At 54.4% G+C, this 17,289-nt stretch overlaps 2 protein-coding genes across 3 annotated transcripts; one reads left to right on the plus strand and one right to left on the minus strand.

Annotated features, from left to right (window-relative positions):
- The first annotated feature begins 490 nt into the window (after positions 1 to 490).
- SLC35B2 (solute carrier family 35 member B2) lies at positions 491 to 7,336 on the plus strand. Its single transcript, XM_082302508.1, has 4 exons — positions 491 to 588; positions 3,293 to 3,486; positions 3,777 to 3,937; positions 5,214 to 7,336. Exons 2-4 carry the CDS (start codon positions 3,309 to 3,311, stop codon positions 6,150 to 6,152), a joined length of 1,278 nt encoding a protein of 425 aa, XP_082158634.1. The 5' UTR covers positions 491 to 588; positions 3,293 to 3,308; the 3' UTR covers positions 6,153 to 7,336.
- A 1,888-nt stretch (positions 7,337 to 9,224) lies between these two features.
- On the minus strand, positions 9,225 to 16,168 carry HSP90AB1 (heat shock protein 90 alpha family class B member 1). Of its 2 annotated transcripts, none has more exons than XM_082276837.1 (12): positions 16,099 to 16,168; positions 15,828 to 15,974; positions 15,441 to 15,647; positions 14,968 to 15,127; positions 14,648 to 14,781; positions 13,856 to 14,167; positions 13,250 to 13,415; positions 12,866 to 13,056; positions 12,445 to 12,592; positions 11,911 to 12,179; positions 11,148 to 11,481; positions 9,225 to 9,798 (listed from the first exon to the last, which is right to left on the minus strand). In XM_082276837.1, exons 2-12 carry the CDS (start codon positions 15,972 to 15,974, stop codon positions 9,689 to 9,691), a joined length of 2,178 nt encoding a protein of 725 aa, XP_082132963.1. In that variant the 5' UTR covers positions 16,099 to 16,168; the 3' UTR covers positions 9,225 to 9,688. The 2 variants fall into 2 exon arrangements, 1 of the variants encoding a protein (XP_082132963.1); XR_014226242.1 differs by lacking the exon at positions 9,225 to 9,798 and adding an exon at positions 11,699 to 11,805 and having other exon boundaries at positions 11,376 to 11,481.
- Positions 16,169 to 17,289: the final 1,121 nt, after the last annotated feature.

Genomic DNA, 17,289 nt, shown 5'->3' on the forward strand with positions numbered 1-17,289 from the left:
GCAGGGTCTGGAGCGCAAGTTGTGTGAGGAGTGGCTGAGGGAGCTGGGGCTGTTTAGTCTGGAGATAGGGGAGGCTCAGGGCAGACCTTGTCACTGTCTACACCTGCCTCAAAGGAGGCTGCAGCCAGGTGGGGATCGGCCTCTTCTCCCAGGCACCCAGCGACAGGACAAGAGGGTATAACCCCAAGCTGTGCCAGGGGCTTTAGGTTGGATGGTAGGAGGAATTTCTCCACAGAAAGGGTGATTAGACATTGGAATACGCCAGGAAGCTGGTGGAGTCACCGTCCCTGGAGGTGTTTAAGGAAAGACTGGTCGCGTGGCACTCAGTGCCACGGTCTAGTTGAGACGGTGGTGTTCGGTCACAGGCTGGGCTCGATGATCTCAGGTCTCTTCCAACCTGATTGATTCTGTGTTCCTTTGATCTCGGCCCCCTCCCCTCCCCGCCCGCCGCGGTCCCTCCGGAGCGGCAGGGGCGCTGTGGGGCGCCGAGCGCCCCCGCTGGGCGGGGGTTGCGCCGCCGCTGCCGCGGCCGGGAGCGGAGCCGAGGGGAGCCGGCCGAGACCGGGCCGGGCCGGGGCCAGGCCGCAGGTGGGTAGCGAGGCCGGGGCGGACGCGGAGGGCGGGCCGGGCCGCGGGCGGCAGCTGCCCCGCTCGGCGAGGGCGGACGAGGGCCGCCGCCGCGCTGCCGGCCCGCTCGCTGCGAACGTGGCCGCCGGGCAGGGAGGCGGCGCCGGGGCCACGCTCGCCCCGCACCCGGCCGGGCGCTGCGTCTCCCGCGGGCCGCCGGAGCCTCGGGCAGAGAAGCCCCGGAGCGGCAGGCGTAGGGCTCTCCCCGGCCGGGAGCCCCGGGCCGTGCCCGCCGCGGAGGGTGCCCCACGTCCGGCGGGGAGCGGAGCCCGGTGCCTCTGCTCGTGGCCCCTGGGCACAGGCGGCGGTCGGCCCTGGGGGGACAATGGCAGGCACCCCCTGCGAGCCGGCTGCGTGCAGGGACGGGGAGCAGACACGAGATCCCGAGGTATTAGCATGGACTTGTCAGCTCCAAGCTTGCGTTTGACCTCAGCCCTTGCAGGCGCTGGAGGGGCGCTCTGGAGTATCAGGGCTGTAGGCAGAGACCTTTTTCAGACCCGGGACCTAAATGGTGCATCCCAGGCAGAGGGCTGGGTGCCAGCCCGGCTCTGAAGCGGTGCGTTTGAGAGCTGCCCTTGCAGTGCCCAGGGGAGCAGCTCGTGGGTTATTCCGCAGGCCCCAGACTAAGGGTCCTTTCATGCCTCAGCACGTCGCCTGCTCAGCCGCCCCCCTTTCTACCTGTAACACTGGCGTCCCTGTTCCTTCCCAGCCTCGGCAGAGAGGGCAGGGCCTGCTGCACTGAGTCAGCTCTCGGGGCCTGGGAATTGCTAGCGCAGGCATAGAGAACCATTGTCCCTCTATAGCCTCCTCTTCACGGTCGCTGTGGGAGAGCAGAGCTGATTCTCCTCCCATGGCAGCGCTGCAGGAGCTGGCGGGGTAACAGCAGGCGCAGTCGTGCTGAACGGAGCTTGCAGTCCCTGTCAAGTTGCAAATGTGGCAACAGACCCTGTCGTTTATATCTGACTTCTGCAAAAGTGAGTGGCGTTTCTGCACCCCACCATCAGCCAGGGTTACTTAATACAGGCAAACCCAGGAGCACACGGGCAACTTCAGCCGCAGGTGCCAGCCCCGAGCCCTGTTTTTGCATCCCACAGCACCTGTACAGCCTGTGATGATGCCCCTGCAGCAGGAGGGATGGAGTGGAGGTGTCAAACTGTCTTTTCTGGTGAAGGGGGGGGAGGGTGGGGGAGAGAGAGGAATAGCAAGCAGGCAAAGAAACCCATCCCTAGCCATTTGCACTTCTCCCTGGGCTGGGAATTTCTGTGTACTTTAAGTCACAGAAGGGAGATTTCTGGGTGAAACACAGCCTCAGCTTTGGTCAGGTTATTGAATTCCAAGGGCCTGGCCACAACAGCTGAGGATGAGAAAAGTCCCTGAGGTCTTTTCCAAGGGGACAAGAGGTTGGTGGGAGTGCATGCTCGTGAAATGGCAGGGGACTTTCTTGCCTTTAAAGCCCTTAAGTTTGTAAATCTCTGAGTTTCATGTGAGGGCTACTAGAGGTCACAGCTGTACAATATTAGGGCCAGGTACACCCCTAAATGTTTCTAGGGGAGGAGGAATTAACATCTCTATCCCTTTCAGTCACAGGAGCTTTTCTGGTGTGTGTTTATGTAGCCAGCCCTCAGCACCCTCACCTGGCCCCCAAGGCAACTGGGAGGCTTTCTCCACTGAGGAAACTGGGGCAAGGATGTAGCATGGATCAGGGAAGCCTTCTGCCCTGATGCAGGAAGCTGCAGGTTGCTGTGTGAGGGAAGGATGCAGGTGGCCTTGGGTGTAGGAAGTTCTTGCCTGGTTGCTCATTCTGTTGAGTACCTGGTGCCCTTGAATACTGCATGTTTGCCTCTGTGAGGGAGAGGACAGTGAAGGGAAGAACTCCTTCAAGGACTGACTATTAAAGCTGTTTTAAAGCTGGATATATCACTTCCTACAGCTATAGCTGAAGAATATCAGTTATACCTCACTGGATAGTCCTGGTAAAATCCCAACCAGACAGCTGCTTTCCTGTTCCTTTCCAGCCTTGCTTTCTGGCTGTGTTTTGCCAAGCGGGTGAACCCTGGTAATTTCCTCTGAGCTGTGGGGAATGCCTTGGCACACTTCCAAGGCTGCATGGGGAGGTGGGGGAGGCTGGCAGCTCAAATCCCCGCCTCTCTTCCACTCACCTGGTGTAGCTGGAGGGGAAAGCTCTGAACTGTTTGCTTCCAGAGGAAGGCTGCTCATGGCCACAGGCTAGAAACATGAGCTTCTAGGTAGGAGTCAGTTTTTCCATTCAGTGACCTTTTCCTTTTCCACCCAAAAGCTGTGCTAAAGTTTAACTTGCAAAGGTGAGGTGTGAGGTGCTCCTTGCATTTGGAGTAAGAGTGTAGTCAAAACCAGATGTTTACCGCAGTGTTCTCTCTTATCCTGGGAATCCAAGGTTCTAAGTCCACATGTTCCAGAGCAACCACCTTTAACAGAAGCAAACGTAGATGTCTGGCCTGTGCTCTTCAGCCCCAGAGGAGTTTTCCTACTCCATGTGCTGCCAGCATCACAGTTGTGGCTGCGGTAGGGTCTGGGTGGCAGTATTACAGGTGGTGAGGAGCAGGCTGGGTGGTGGGTGTTACAGGCATGTGGAGTGCAGCTGTCCATGTACCAATAGCCTACCACCTGCCTCTTCCTCTCTCCGCAGATTTTGCCTTCCCTTCATGCTGGCTTCCCTCCCTGCAATGGCTACTGGTGAAGAGATCACCCCTGCCCTGCAGGACTCGTGGGGGGACTTCTGGCTCTTCCGTTTCTTTGTTAATGCTGCTGGCTATGCGAGTATTGTGGTGCCAGGATTCCTCCTCATCCAGTACTTCAAGAGAAGGAACTACTTGGAGACAGGTAGGAGCAGGAGCTTCCCTTCTACATCCTGCATCCCTTGGAGCTCTCTGCCCCCACCTCAGTCTACCCCACTCAGGTTGTTTCCCCATCCTGCTTTGTCAGGTTTGAGCCAATCACAGAGCCGTGTCCCCATGCTGTCTAGGTGCTATCCTGAAACAAATTTTTCTGAGGCCCCCACGCCAGCAGATCTGGAGGCTAGTGAGGAGGGAGGCCTCACCTCTCTGGCTGGTGCAGCTTGTGGTGCCCAGGCTTTGGCTAATTGTGTCTCCATCTTCTCTTACCCTGTTGAGGCCGAGGCATTTGCTTCCCTGTCATCAAATCATGCGTGTTTGGCTCTGAGGTGAAGTCTGTACACCAGGACGATGGCTCCCTGCCACCCCGAGCAGAGCCCACGGAGTCCTCCACAGCCCGACAGGTCTTCAAGCTGCTCTTCTGTGCTGCTGGCCTACAGGTAGGGGTCCTGTGCATGTGTGGCTGTCCCATTCTGGAAGGAGGAGGTGGCCAGTGGGTTAGTGACTGTCAGTTCCTTGAAAACCAAGGATGCAGTGCTGTCCTTGATCAAGGCAGGGTTGGAGGCTGGGACAGTCTCTCAGCCAGGATAGCACGCCTCTAAGGGCTGCAGAGGTCCATGTAGCTTTTGTCATTTGGGTTGGAGCGTCCTGTCTGTCTGATCACAGTCCTCTAAAGCCATGGATAGGGAAAACTCTGAAAATTCTGTGATTCAGCAGATTGTTAAAGTTGCTTTTGTTCTGGCCCTGATGTCAGATCAGCAGATAGTTTGAGCCCTGTTATCTCCCAAGCTCTCCCTTGGGTCACTGTCTGGGGCTGATGCGTTCTGCCTTGATGAATTGGAGTACTGGAGAGAAAATATTGAATTCAGCTACAGATAAACGGGAATTTAAAATCTTAGATTCCCTAAGTCTCAGCTACACCCTGAGCATCATTAGGAAGGGCAGCTTTTTGGGTCTATGAGGACAAAAAATAGCAATCTGGGCACTGAGATGGCAAAACCTAGGTGTCCTGCAGCCAGGAAAAGACTCACTCTCTGGCCTACTCCCCCAGCCCATTCAGACTTGCTGTGGGCCACCAAATTCTTCCATCTCCCTGTGTCTTAGTTTCTTGGGAGATGTGTAGTGATAGGAAGTCTGTGTTACTTCTGTGAGGGGCTTGGTGTTGCTGCACCAAAAGTAGTGGTGATGGAAACCAGGACAGTGATCATCCCTCGTGGACAATTTTGTCTGCTGGGTTTGAAACTAGAATTGATTTGGATGTAAAATCTAAGGCTGGGGAGTTGGAAGTGAAAACCAATGCAGAGGCCACTGGGAAAACTGCCAGGACCTGCCGCAGGGAGCTGGCACAAAACCACAGCTGTGTATCAGTAACATTCCCTGATTCTGTCAGTCTGGTTCCACAGGCTTGAAGTAGCTCAAAGAGTAACTGCTCGCTCTCCCCAGGATGTTTGCATTGTGGACTTTTCTCCCCTGTACACTGAGCAGGTTTTGTTTGGAACAGGATGTTCCTGGTTGTAACCACATGGGACAGCGGGTTCCCTCAGATGGGTGGAGTGGGGGGTGGTCGCATCTCCCAGTGTCTCAGGGAAGCATTGCCATGCAGAGAATGATGCAACACTGGGGAAAGGAAGGATCTCCTGGGGTCAGTTCTTCCTGTTGTTGCTGGCAGCTGCTGTTGTGGGTCCTGACTCTCCCTGCATTCCTGCTGCTTTACAGGCCTCCTACCTCACATGGGGTGTCCTCCAGGAGCGTGTGATGACAAGAACATATGGTGCCACTGAAACAGACCCTGGTGAGAAGTTCAAGGACTCCCAGTTCCTAGTGTTCATGAACCGCATCCTGGCCTTCACAGTGGCTGGTCTGTACTGCGCCCTGACCAAGCAGCCACGCCATGGGGCTCCTATGTACAAGTACTCCTTTGCCTCCCTCTCCAACATCCTCAGCAGCTGGTGTCAGTATGAGGCACTCAAATACATCAGCTTCCCCACCCAAGTGCTGGCCAAGGCCTCCAAAGTGATCCCAGTGATGATGATGGGCAAACTGGTGTCACGTAAGAGTTACGAGTACTGGGAGTACCTGACTGCCGCCCTCATCTCCGTGGGGGTCAGCATGTTCCTGCTCTCCAGCGCTCCTAACAGGACGGTGTCCACCGTCACCACTTTCTCTGGCATAGTGCTCCTGGCTGGCTACATAATCTTCGACAGCTTCACCTCCAACTGGCAGGACGCTCTCTTCACCTACAAGATGTCTCCTGTGCAGATGATGTTTGGCGTCAATGTCTTCTCCTGCCTTTTCACCGTGGGCTCGCTCTTGGAGCAGGGTGCCTTGCTGGAGTCGCTGCGCTTCATGGCCCGCCACTCAGAGTTCACCGCCCACGCCATGCTGCTCTCCGTGTGCTCTGCCTGCGGCCAGCTCTTCATCTTCTACACCATCAACCAGTTCGGGGCAGCTGTCTTCACCATCATCATGACACTCCGACAGGCCTTTGCCATCCTCCTCTCCTGCCTCATCTACGGGCACACTGTCACTGTTGTGGGTGGGCTGGGCATAGCTGTTGTCTTCATGGCCCTCTTTCTCCGTGTCTACGCCCGCAGCCGCATGAAGAAGCGCAGCAAGAAGCTCCCGCCAGGCGAGACCCCTGTACAAAAGGTCTAAGGAAGCTGAGGCCATGGCATTTAAGCCATGCCAGCTGTCCTGCCTCCACTCAACAGTGTTTGCTTGATTTCTCAAAACCCACTGAGGAGAAGAGTGGGGTATGGATGGGCAAGACCAGTGACTCAGTTTTCCACCTGCTTTTCCTGGGAAAGGGGCTGGAACAAGCCCAGGAAATGCTCTGGGCTGATGCAGCTCCAAACCTTTCCATTTGCCTTAATAGGTCAAAGACTTAAGCCAAGGCACAGGCCTGGGGGCACACCAGCATGGGGCTGCTGGTATTCCTGCCCCACCTCTGTCTTGTGGCTTCTCCCCAAAGTCACTGATGGACAAGGGAACTCTTCCCTGGTACTGTCTTGCCTCTGGCTAATGCTCCTCCGTTTCTGTTAGTACTACAGAGCTTGGCAGGAGGAAAGGGCAAGCAAAACACTAGGTTTCTTTTTGAAACACCTCTTAATGAGGCATGTCCCAAGCTGAGCCCATCGAAGGGTGGGGAGTGCTCTTCCTCCATTCCAGGAGGGGCTCTGGGTAGTACAGGCACAGCTAAGGGAAGGACTCCCAGCCTATCCTACCCCAGGCCTGGGATCTGCTCTGGGAGGGCACCGCAGTGAAAGCCAGTACCTCCCAGTTTGGTTTTATCAATTCTTCACCCCTGCTCCAAGACACTTTTCTTTGCTCCCCTCAGCCCAGGCTGATTTTTATGCAGCACCTGAGCTGGCCAGTACAGTTCCCAAGGCTTGCCAAGTCCTTCGAGGTTGCTTTTTGGTTTCATCTGCTGCTGTTACAGGCCAAAGGCTGCGCTGCCCAGAAGCCCCAGCACCACCTCGGGGTCCCTCAGTGCCATGGTTTCTGGGCTTTGCAGTTGCCATTCAGACAAGCACAAACAACCCCTCTTTTTCCTGCCATCTGGAGGCACTGGCCCTGGTTTTCCCAGGGGCTGGCCAGAGTCTATGCCTGGAGGGTTGGGACATGAGGCAGAGCCCGCTTGCGGTGCCTTGTTCCTGCTCCACAGACAGCAGGGGATGGAGCAGTGAAAGCTGTTCTTCGCCAGAAGCCTGGGTTTTATTCGTCAATCCTTTTCTCTTCAACACAACCTGACTGACAAACCAGCAGGTTTTGGTACTTTTGCAAGGCAACTTTTTTTCTCTTTTTATTTTATTAAATTAAAAATATGCTGCATACAGTGCCATGGGCGTAAATGTGGGGGTTTTTTGGCTGGTTGGGGTTTTTTCCATGTACCTGGAAGGAGGGGAGAGACTTTGAACTCTTTCTGTGTCCCTAATCTCTCTGGGACAGGAAAGTTGTCTTTCCATACACAGGTGACTCTCTGTGTTTGCCAAGGCTGGTCTCAACCAGGGTTGCATTCAGAGCTGCAAAGCCTGACAGGAGATTCTTGCACACACAACTGGGGAGGCACAGCCAGGTTTGGAATGCTGCTTATGCTGGTGGGCAGGTGGAGGAGCCATGAGCCCGAGCCTAGTTTGGCTCCTGGGTTCCCTGCGTGGTGCAGCTTAAGGAAGGCCCAGTGGGTGTTGCTACAGAGAGGTGATGCAGAGGCCTGCTGAGCACCTGGCAGCCAGGGCCACCAGTGCTGTAGCACTTTGTGGGGTGTAGCTGCAGCAGGCAGGGCCAGGAGAGGCTGGAGGTGTGGATGGTCCATCCTACTGGTACATGTGGGAGGCCTGGTGAAAAATGGTGTAGGCTAGGGTGAGTCTGGGGTCAGAGACAGGACTGGGGCCTAAGAGGGCTAGGGAAAGGGGAGACTCAGGTGAGGGTCACAAGAGAAACAGAGGAGGAGAATAAGGACAGTAGTGACTTAGTTGAGCCTGCAGGCATACCACAGCTGGTGCTGAGCACAGCCCAGGCTTCAGAGCACTTGGCTCTCCAGCAGTTTTACTGTGCTCCTTTTCTAGCTCTGAGCTTTTGGAAGTGCCTGTGCAACCTCACAGCTTTTCATCCTGCCCTACAAATTGGCCCAAATGTCTGCAGCCACCATCTGCTGACAGACTGAAAATGGAATGAGATTTCCTTTGATTAAAAAAAACCTGAAACAACAAAAACCCACATTGCCAGGTTAGGAATAGGATACAATGGGATAACCTTTCTAATTTAAATGTAGATTTTAAAAAAACATTAGTGGAAGAAGAAAATCCCAAACATTAAAAGTTAATTTTTATTAATTCAGCATTTAGCAACACCTTCCTATCCAGAGAGAAATCCTACTTTTAAACCATTTGCTTGCTCAGCTCCAGCACTGCCTTCGCAGGCTGCACCCACACAGCTGCCACACTGGGAGCACAGTCAGTGTTTTGGTGTGCAGCAAGGGATTCCAGCAGGCTCTGCCTCCTTGTTGGAAGATGGATACTGGCTAAAGCCCATTCTACTTTGTGCCTGTGGCAGCTGGCATGCAGGCAGCAAGAGAACTCGGTGTCACTTTTCCCTGACAAACCCCAAGAGCCATTGTGGCCAGGGCTGACAAACCTCACAGGGTGTGAGCTCAGTGCAAGGGGCAGCTCAATCAGAGGTGATGTCCCAGGCTTGTCATCTGGGACACAGATGGAAAGCAGCCAGATACTGCCAACCACCCAATGGCTGCAGAAGGCCAGAAAGGGCAGGCTGGAGGGTGGGAGGAAAGGAGCTGAGTCTTTGGCCAACAGCTGAAGAGAGACAGCTTGACTACAGTCCTGAGCTGTCACTCCACACCCTGCTCCACGCTGCCATGAACAGGCAGATGGCTCCTGCCACAGTCCTGCCCCAGAGGTGCTCAGATCAAACCAGGCCCTGGCACAGCTCACCCAGCTGACCCATGCAGAGTGGAAGTTTGCTCCCAGGCTGTGGGGCACACAGCACTCCAGGTGGAGAACTACTGCTCACTGGAGATCACCCCACCTGCACAGCAGGTCATGTGTTCCTTCCACCCACTTCATCTTGCCGTGGAAGAGGTAAAGATCACCTAAGGCAGGGCTCAGAAAAGCAGTCAGGGCACAGGAGAGACCAACAGTCCAATGCCCTCAGGCACAGGCTGAGACACTTTCCTCATTAGAGTAGGCATGAAACACAAGGGACCCCGCCATGTAAATCATCAATTCTTTAATTCCAGTAGAACAAAAAACCAGAAAAATAATTAAACAAAACCCAGCCAAAATACATTATGCTATCCTGGGGCTTCAAGGAGGCAGCAGCTCAGAGGAAGGGCTCTCCCACCCCAATGGAATAAGGACAGTGTTTGATGCCTACTGGTAACATGGGACACTCCATGAGGGGGAGAGGAGAAGCCTGATGCCTCCTCACACCTCCACTCCCCATCAGCTGTTCCTACACAAGCAGAAAGACACAGAACAGACAGGCCTCAGGCTACCTGAATCACTACTAACAAACAGGGAATCATGCCCTCCTGCACCCTGCCAAAAACAACCCCAACCAAACAGAGCCAAAATAATAGACACCACCAAGGAGTCAGTAGCAGCTGGTGGGAGCAGACCATCTTCTAAGCAGACGTGATACAGAGGTCTGGCAGGTGAAGGAAGAGCCTTCCTCCTTTAGTCTACCTCTTCCATGCGGGACGCATCTTCATCTCCCTCCAGAGGGGGAATTTCCTCAGGGACAGCTGCACTGGGCTCCTCTGCAGTTATCTCATCTTCATCAATGCCTGGGAGAGGGGAGGAAAGGAAGAGGTAAGGCCCCCAAATGACACCTGATCCCAGATGTTCAGCCTCTCCCTGAATAAACCTGGCTCCTGCCCCCAGCCTGAAGAATTGGGCTATTAGCATCCAGTAGTTCACAGAATCATAGAATATTCTGATTTGGAAGGGACCCACAAGGATTGCTGAAGCCCAGCTCCTGGCTCTACACATGACAGCTCCAAAGAATCACACCCTGTGCCTCAGAGTGTTGTCCAAACACTTACTGAATGCTGGCAGGCTTGGTGCTGTGACCATTCCTCTGGGGAGTCTGTTTCTTGGCCAGCCACTCTCTGGGTAAGAAACCTTTTCCTAATATCCAACCTAAACCTCTCCTGACACAGTTTCATGACATTCCCTCAGGTCCTGTCACTGGTCACCAGAGAGAAGATAGCAATGCAGGCCCCTCTGCTTCCCCTTGTGAGGAAGCTGTATGCTGCAGTGAGGTCACCCCTCAGTCTCCTTTCCTCCAGGCTGAAAACTTCATAGAATGCAAGTCAACATTGTTACAAGTTATTGTCAACTCCAGCATTAATCCTGTATCAGTAGCATCTTCCCAGTAACATCTACACTAGTATATGGATACTACCTGTGCCATTAGAGCGCACTCCTTAGCCAGTAGAGATTAACTACAAAAGACTTGTCACCCAGCATCACAAAACCCTGGAGTTTAAGCCAGGAGAACGTGGTTTAAGCCATGAATATTTCTCTAGGAAAAAAATGCAGTAAATCTTGTCAAGTCACAACTAAATCAGTTGCAAGACTCTAGAGCTCATCAGTTTCCAACACTACAGGTTGCTGTTTCAGTGTACCCTGAACAGAAAATTGCACCATCATACAGCCCCCTTACCTGCAATTTGACTAGTAGAAGACCCTACTCCTACTGAGACTAGACAACACAGAGTTACTAACTTAGTTGTGCCAAGCCACAGCACCTTCTGACTTATATTTGTAGCTAAATAGTGAATTTGGAGGAAAAGGCTGTGCGCAAGCACAAGCTGTTTCAGCAGATGGGTCACATCACTCATGACAGACATTTCACACTTACTCTGAAGGAATAAAAAGCCTCAGCTTGTCATCTGAGCATCCTGGTGGTGGCTCCTGGTGTTGTGGAAGATGGGGCAGTCCACCCAGAGCCCTCCTGAAATACCTTGTTCCAGGTTTACACTTTCTCCTGGCCACCTTATGTACAGAGCCACTTTGGCACATCACACCAGCATAGCTCACTTACTGGCCTCGCCCTGCCCCAAGACATTAGCCTGACCAGTTAACCTGGCTTTCAGGCCTGCTCCAAGCTTGAGAGGTTGCAGATACTCACCAAGCCCAAGTTTGATCATCCTGTAGATGCGGTTGGAGTGGGTCTGGGGATCTTCCAAGGAGAAGCCAGAGGACAGCAGAGCAGTCTCAAAGAGTAGCACCACCAGATCTTTAACAGCTTTGTCATTCTTGTCAGCATCAGCCTTCTGGCGAAGGGTTTCCACAATTGGGTGGTCAGGGTTGATCTCCAGGTGCTTCTTGGCCATCATATAGCCCATGGTAGAGTTGTCCCGCAGTGCCTGAGCCTTCATGATGCGCTCCATGTTGGCTGTCCAACCGTAGGTGCTGGTGACGATGCAGCAGGGAGACGAGACCAACCGGTTTGAAACGGTGACCTACCAACACAGCCAAGGGTTAGCTGAGCAAGGCTCCCATAAGCCCTGGACTGGGCCCAGCCACAGCACACTACAGCCCAAGTCTTTGCCCCTGGTTCACCTGGGGACACCCTGAAGCAAGCAGAGATGCTCCAAGCAGCTCCAGGACTGCTGCACAGACTAATCTGGGCAGCTCAGCCAGCACTTAGAGCACCCACTGCATGTTTCCCACACTTACCCTCTCCCATTAATGCACGTATTTGGGTCAGTGCCCCTCGCCTGCAGCCTGGCTGCTTAGAGCAAGATGGTGCATGCTGGGACCTCCAGTCTCCTTTAGCGGCTCCTCTGCAGGAGATGAGAGGCATGCATTGAGCGGGGGCCCTCACCTGCAGCACGGAGGGCCCAGCCCTCCTCCCTCCAGCCCAGGGCTAAGCTCCCTGCCCATCTCACCTTCTCCACCTTCTTGTCCAGGATCTCCTTCATAAGTTTGCAGAGGTTCTCAAACTTGGCCTTGCTCTCCTCCATCTTCTTTTTCTCCTCCTCGTCCTCAGGCAGCTCCAGCCCCTCTTTGGTGACTGATACCAGGGTCTTGCCATCAAACTCCTTGAGCTGCTGCACGCAATACTCATCAATGGGCTCTGTCATGTATACCACCTCAAAGCCACGCTTCCGCACACGCTCCACAAAGGCCGAGTTAGCAACCTGCTCCTTACTCTCCCCTGTGTTTGTGGAGGGTAGAAATGAAACATCACCAAGATGTAAGAGCTGGTTACAGCAGGACAAACAGCACCAGTTGCCTGGGACCCCTAACATAAAACTGGCAGCAGCCACGGTTCTAGGCCTGGTGGCCTTTCCCCAGCCCCCAGGAATGAGCTGTAATTCAGCAGGGATGGCCTGCTGAAGGCAGCAGGAAGTTTTAAATTAGGGTTTGTACACAGGTTACCTGCCTCTACTTTGCTAGGGCTGAGAGAAGCTGTGGCTCACCTGTGATATAGTAGATACTCTTCTGGTTCTCCTTCATACGGGACACGTACTCTGAAAGCGAAGTCACCTCATCGCCTGACTGGGACGTGTGGTACCGCAGCAGCTCCGAGAGGCGTTTTCGGTTGGTGGAGTCCTCATGGATGCCCAGCTGGGGGCAGAAGAGATGCATGAAGTCTTCAGGATAGGACTTGGATGCACGTGGCCACCCCTAAGGCACAGCCATCTGCCCACCTCCTGATCATTTTGGCCTAGGGCAGCCAGAGGGGACAGCTGCCCGCAAAGACACTCAGAGGCATTCGTAAGACCCACTCCCTTTATCCTAACATCCATGCAGAGGAAACACAGCATAGGAACAAGATTGCTCCTCAGGCAGATGGATCATGGGCCCTTCCCTCCTCCAGGTGTAGGGTGCCCAGCTCACCTTCAGATTCTTGGAAAAAGCCTCGTAAAATTTCTTGTAGTTCTCTTTGTCCTCTGCCAGCTCAGAGAAGAGCTCCAAGCATTTCTTCACAATGTTTTTGCGGATCACTTTGAGGATCTTGCTCTGCTGGAGCATCTCACGAGAAATGTTCAGAGGCAGGTCCTCTGAGTCCACAACACCCCGGATGAAATCTGAGTAGGGGGGACGAAAACGGGCGTCAGGTTAAGGATTCTGAGCTTATACACAGCAAGAAAAAAGCTAAAACACTGACTGCTATGCACCACACCAGCTAGTGCCTCATCCAGTCCCTTTGTACTGGAAGTGGTACCACAGGCTGTGGGGATGCCAGCTCTGCGCTGGGAGGCTGAGGCAGGGGGCTCTTACTCAGGTATTCAGGGATGAGCTCGTCACAGCTGTCCATGATGAAGACACGCCTCACATACAGCTTAATGTTGTTCTTCTTCTTCTTGTTCTCAAAGAGGTCAAAAGGGGCACGGCGCGGGATGAAAAGCAGAGCCCTGAACTCCAGCTGCCCTTCCACGGAGAAGTGCTGTGGAGATGGGAAAATACAACAGCTGCTGGGGTGCTTCACTTCTACCCCCTTCCCCAGTTCCCACTGTAGGGACGCTGAAAGGCCATTCCTCAGCACTGGGGCTGGCAAGGGGGCACAGCAGCATCTCTAGCACCCAAGCAGCCTGTATTTCCTCCTGCTCAGGCCCACTATCCCCTATGTGCCAAGGTTCTCTGGCATCCAGCAGGCTCGGACAGAGAAGCCACTGCTTCTGTGAGATCCCACACCCTCCTGTCTTGCTTATGGACTGGCACTGCCAATCCTTCCACCTGCATGGGAGCCACAGTGCAGGCTGCTCCATCACCGAGTGGCCCGAGAGTGTTCAGTCCCACAGAGGCAAAACCATGTGGTGACTCTAGATAAGAGCTGGAAAGGGGCCCTCTGCCTCTGCCTGGAAGGCAGGGTAGCCCAGCACCCACCTTGACAGCTAAGTGGTCCTCCCAGTCATTGGTGAGGCTCTTGTAGAACTCGCCATACTCCTCCTGGGTGATGTCATCAGGGTTGCGGGTCCAAATTGGTTTGGTCTTGTTCAGCTCCTCCTGGTCAATATATTTCTCCTTGATTTTCTTCGTCTTTTTCTTCTTGCCTTTGCTTCCTTCCTCCTCCTCATCAGAGCCCACATCCTCAATTTTGGGTTTCTCTTCATCTTTGGACACTGACTCTTCCTCCTTCTCATCTTTCTCCTCCTCTGCCTCATCATCACTGATCTCTTTCTCACGCTCCTTCTCCAGCTGTGGAGAAAGAAACAAGCAATAGTCAGGTTTAACCCAAAGTTACAAAGAATCCTTTTGCTCCAGGTGAGAAAAATGGTGTCCTCCAAGGCCAAACAAATGCATCATCTGGAATCAAAGCTTCTCTTGGTAGCAGTCCTCAAAAGCCCCTCATCATGCAACCAAAAGCTGTGTCTGAGAAGAGACAAGCAGCAAGAAACCCTCCTTTTTCCATGGCTGGTTTAAGATGATCCTCAGCTGCGGAGACCAAAGGCCTTTAGTGTGGCTGGCTACCCACCTCCTCAACCTCCAGTAAGCCCCCAGCCTCAAATCCTTTGGCCACAGAAGCGAGAGCACCACTGCTCAGTACCCAACACGCAGGAACTATAGAATAGACCAGAAGGGATTGTACACCGGGCCTTTTCTGTGCTTGTGTTCCCAGCACCACCCACCCCTGCCTCCAGCTTTCCAGTTGGTCCCCACAGTCCTATCCTTACATACATAGAGCGTGATGGGGTAGCCAATGAACTGGGAGTGCTTCTTCACCACCTCTTTCACACGACGCTCCTCCAAGTACTCAGTCTGGTCCTCCTTCAAGTACAGGATCACTTTGGTGCCACGTCCAATGGGCTCACCTGCAGTGTGGAGAGAGAAACATCAGTGTTCCAGGGCAGACAGCACGCAGGGCCAGCTCCTTGAACCTAAACATTAGAGGATACCCAGCATTAACCAGTGTGACTGACAATGCAGCACGGCTCTAGGGAGCACCAGCAAAAGGGGTGCCTCCGGAAAACATGCTTGGTTTTTTGTACAGTACGCACCATGGTCAGTTCGGACAGTGAATGAGCCCCCAGCTGATGACTCCCAAGCATACTGCTCATCATCATTGTGCTTGGTAATGACAACCACCTTCTCAGCCACCAGATAGGCAGAATAGAAACCCACACCGAACTGCCCGATCATGGAGATGTCTGCGCCAGCCTGTGAAAGCAGAGAGCAACTGCTAAGACCAGCGTGGAGATAGAAAATGTCTGTGACTGATTCACAGCAGCAAAGAACTGGGTCAAGCACATGGAGAAGAACATGCAAGTGCCAACAGGCAACCAGCTCTACCCTCAGCTCCTCCCTGCTGCTGGAAAGGTAGGGGAAGCACACTTGGGTAGGCAAACAGTTCCCACAGCAAACAAGGCAGTGGGGCCTTTTAATTATTTATTTATTATTATTAGTAGTAGTATGTTCAGTGCCAGCCTGTGACTCAGGCCCCAAGGAACCCACACAGCCAAAAGCAACCCACCTGCAGAGCTTCCATGAAGGCTTTGGTCCCGGATTTGGCAATGGTGCCCAGATTGTTGATGAGGTCTGCTTTTGTCATCCCTATGCCAGTGTCCACCAGGGTTAGTGTGCGGTCCCGGGGGCTGGGGATGATGTCAATCTTCAGGTCTTTCCCACTGTCCAGCTTTGAGGGGTCGGTCAGGCTCTCATAGCGGATCTTATCCAGGGCCTAGGAGAGAGAGGGATGCTCGACATGGCCTCCCTACTCGACAGCCGCCTCCGTCCCTCCCCTGCAGAAGCCTTCCCGGAGAGCCAGGAATCGGCCTCTCCCCGGGCACCCCCGGCAGGGCACCAGCCCGACCCCGAGCCCCTCGGCACAGGAAGGAGCCCACTCCCGGCCCGGGCTCACGTCGGAGGCGTTAGAGATGAGCTCCCGCAGGAAGATCTCCTTATTGGAATAGAAAGTGTTGATAATGAGCGACATGAGCTGGGCGATCTCCGCCTGGAAGGCGAAGGTCTCCGCATCCTCCTCCTCGTGCTGCACTTTCTCGGGCATCTACAAGGCAAACACAGGCCTATTTTTAGCGCATTTTCAGGGCACGAGCACCAGGGAGGGGGCGGTAGGAGCATCAGGCCCAGGCCCACCCCGGGCCCAGCCCCATCCCGCATTCTGCCCCTACCGTCTCGGGCGTGAGGGACCGGCAAAAGAGCTACACTCTTCCCCGGCCGGCTTTTATAGGCACGGAGCGGGGAGGCTAATTGTATCCTTCCGCCTTAAAGGGGTCTTGGTCAGCGAACCACAGATGGAGGGTGTATGGGAGGCATCGGTATTGCCGTTTAGCGGCGGCCATGGCGGGGGCGGGCGTGCAATGAATGCTCGGCTTCATGCAGCTGCTGTGCGGTCACCAGCTGGGGCTCCCCGCCGCTCTTCGCCGCGACGCTCGGAGGGTCGCAGGACCGGGACCTCTGAGCGCCACGGCGAGGGGCGGTGAAGAGCCCCGGCGGGGAACTCTTTTCCGTGCCCCGTCGCGGAGGAATACAGCTACGGGCAGAAAAAGCACTTCCAGAGTATTCCACAGGGGTTACGGTGGCGCCTCTTCGGCTCCATGGCTGGGGCAGGGAACCGGGAATCCGCACTCCCCAGCTTCCTCCTGCAGCTCCCCCCGAGGCCGGGAGCCGCGTAGGTGTGCCGGCCTGGGGCTGCGTGTAACCGCAGCACAGCAGAGAGGGGGCGGGGACAGAAGGTGTCCGGGCCCGAGTGTAGGGTAGGCCCGGGGCCCCGTTGTAAAGCCGTGTTTGGAGATGTTGTCTTTTCATTGTCCAAGGGAAATAATAAGATAAATCAATCTTAAGCCTTACCGTTCCAGTATCTGGAGTACTCTGTCCAGTTCTGAGCCCCTCAGTACAGGAGAGACATGGAAGCCCCTGGAGCCGGTCCAGGAGGGTAACAATATTACTAAGGGACTGGAGCAACTCTCTTAAGAGGAAAGGCTGAGGGAGCTGGGCTTATTCAGCCTCGAGATGACTGAGAGGGGAGCTCATCAATGTCTATGAGTATCTCAAGGGAGGTGCCAAGAGGATGTTTCCAGGCTCTGCTCGGTGGTGCCCAGCAATAGGACAGGAGGCAATGGGCAGAAACTGATGCACAGAAAGTTCCACCTGAACACGAGGAAGAGCTTCTTTACTGTGTGGGTGACCCAGCACTGGAACAGATTGCCACAACAGAGAGGCTGTGGAGTCTCCCTCAGTGGAGATACTCGAGAACTGTTTGGACACAATCCTGTGCCATGTGCTCTAGGATGGCTCTGCATGAGCAGCGAGGTTGGACCAGGTGAGCCACTGTGGTCCCTTCCAACCTGACCCATTCTGTG

This window comes from Coloeus monedula, assembly GCF_965178545.1.
Source record: "Coloeus monedula genome assembly, chromosome: 2".
Lineage (NCBI taxonomy): Eukaryota > Metazoa > Chordata > Aves > Passeriformes > Corvidae > Coloeus > Coloeus monedula.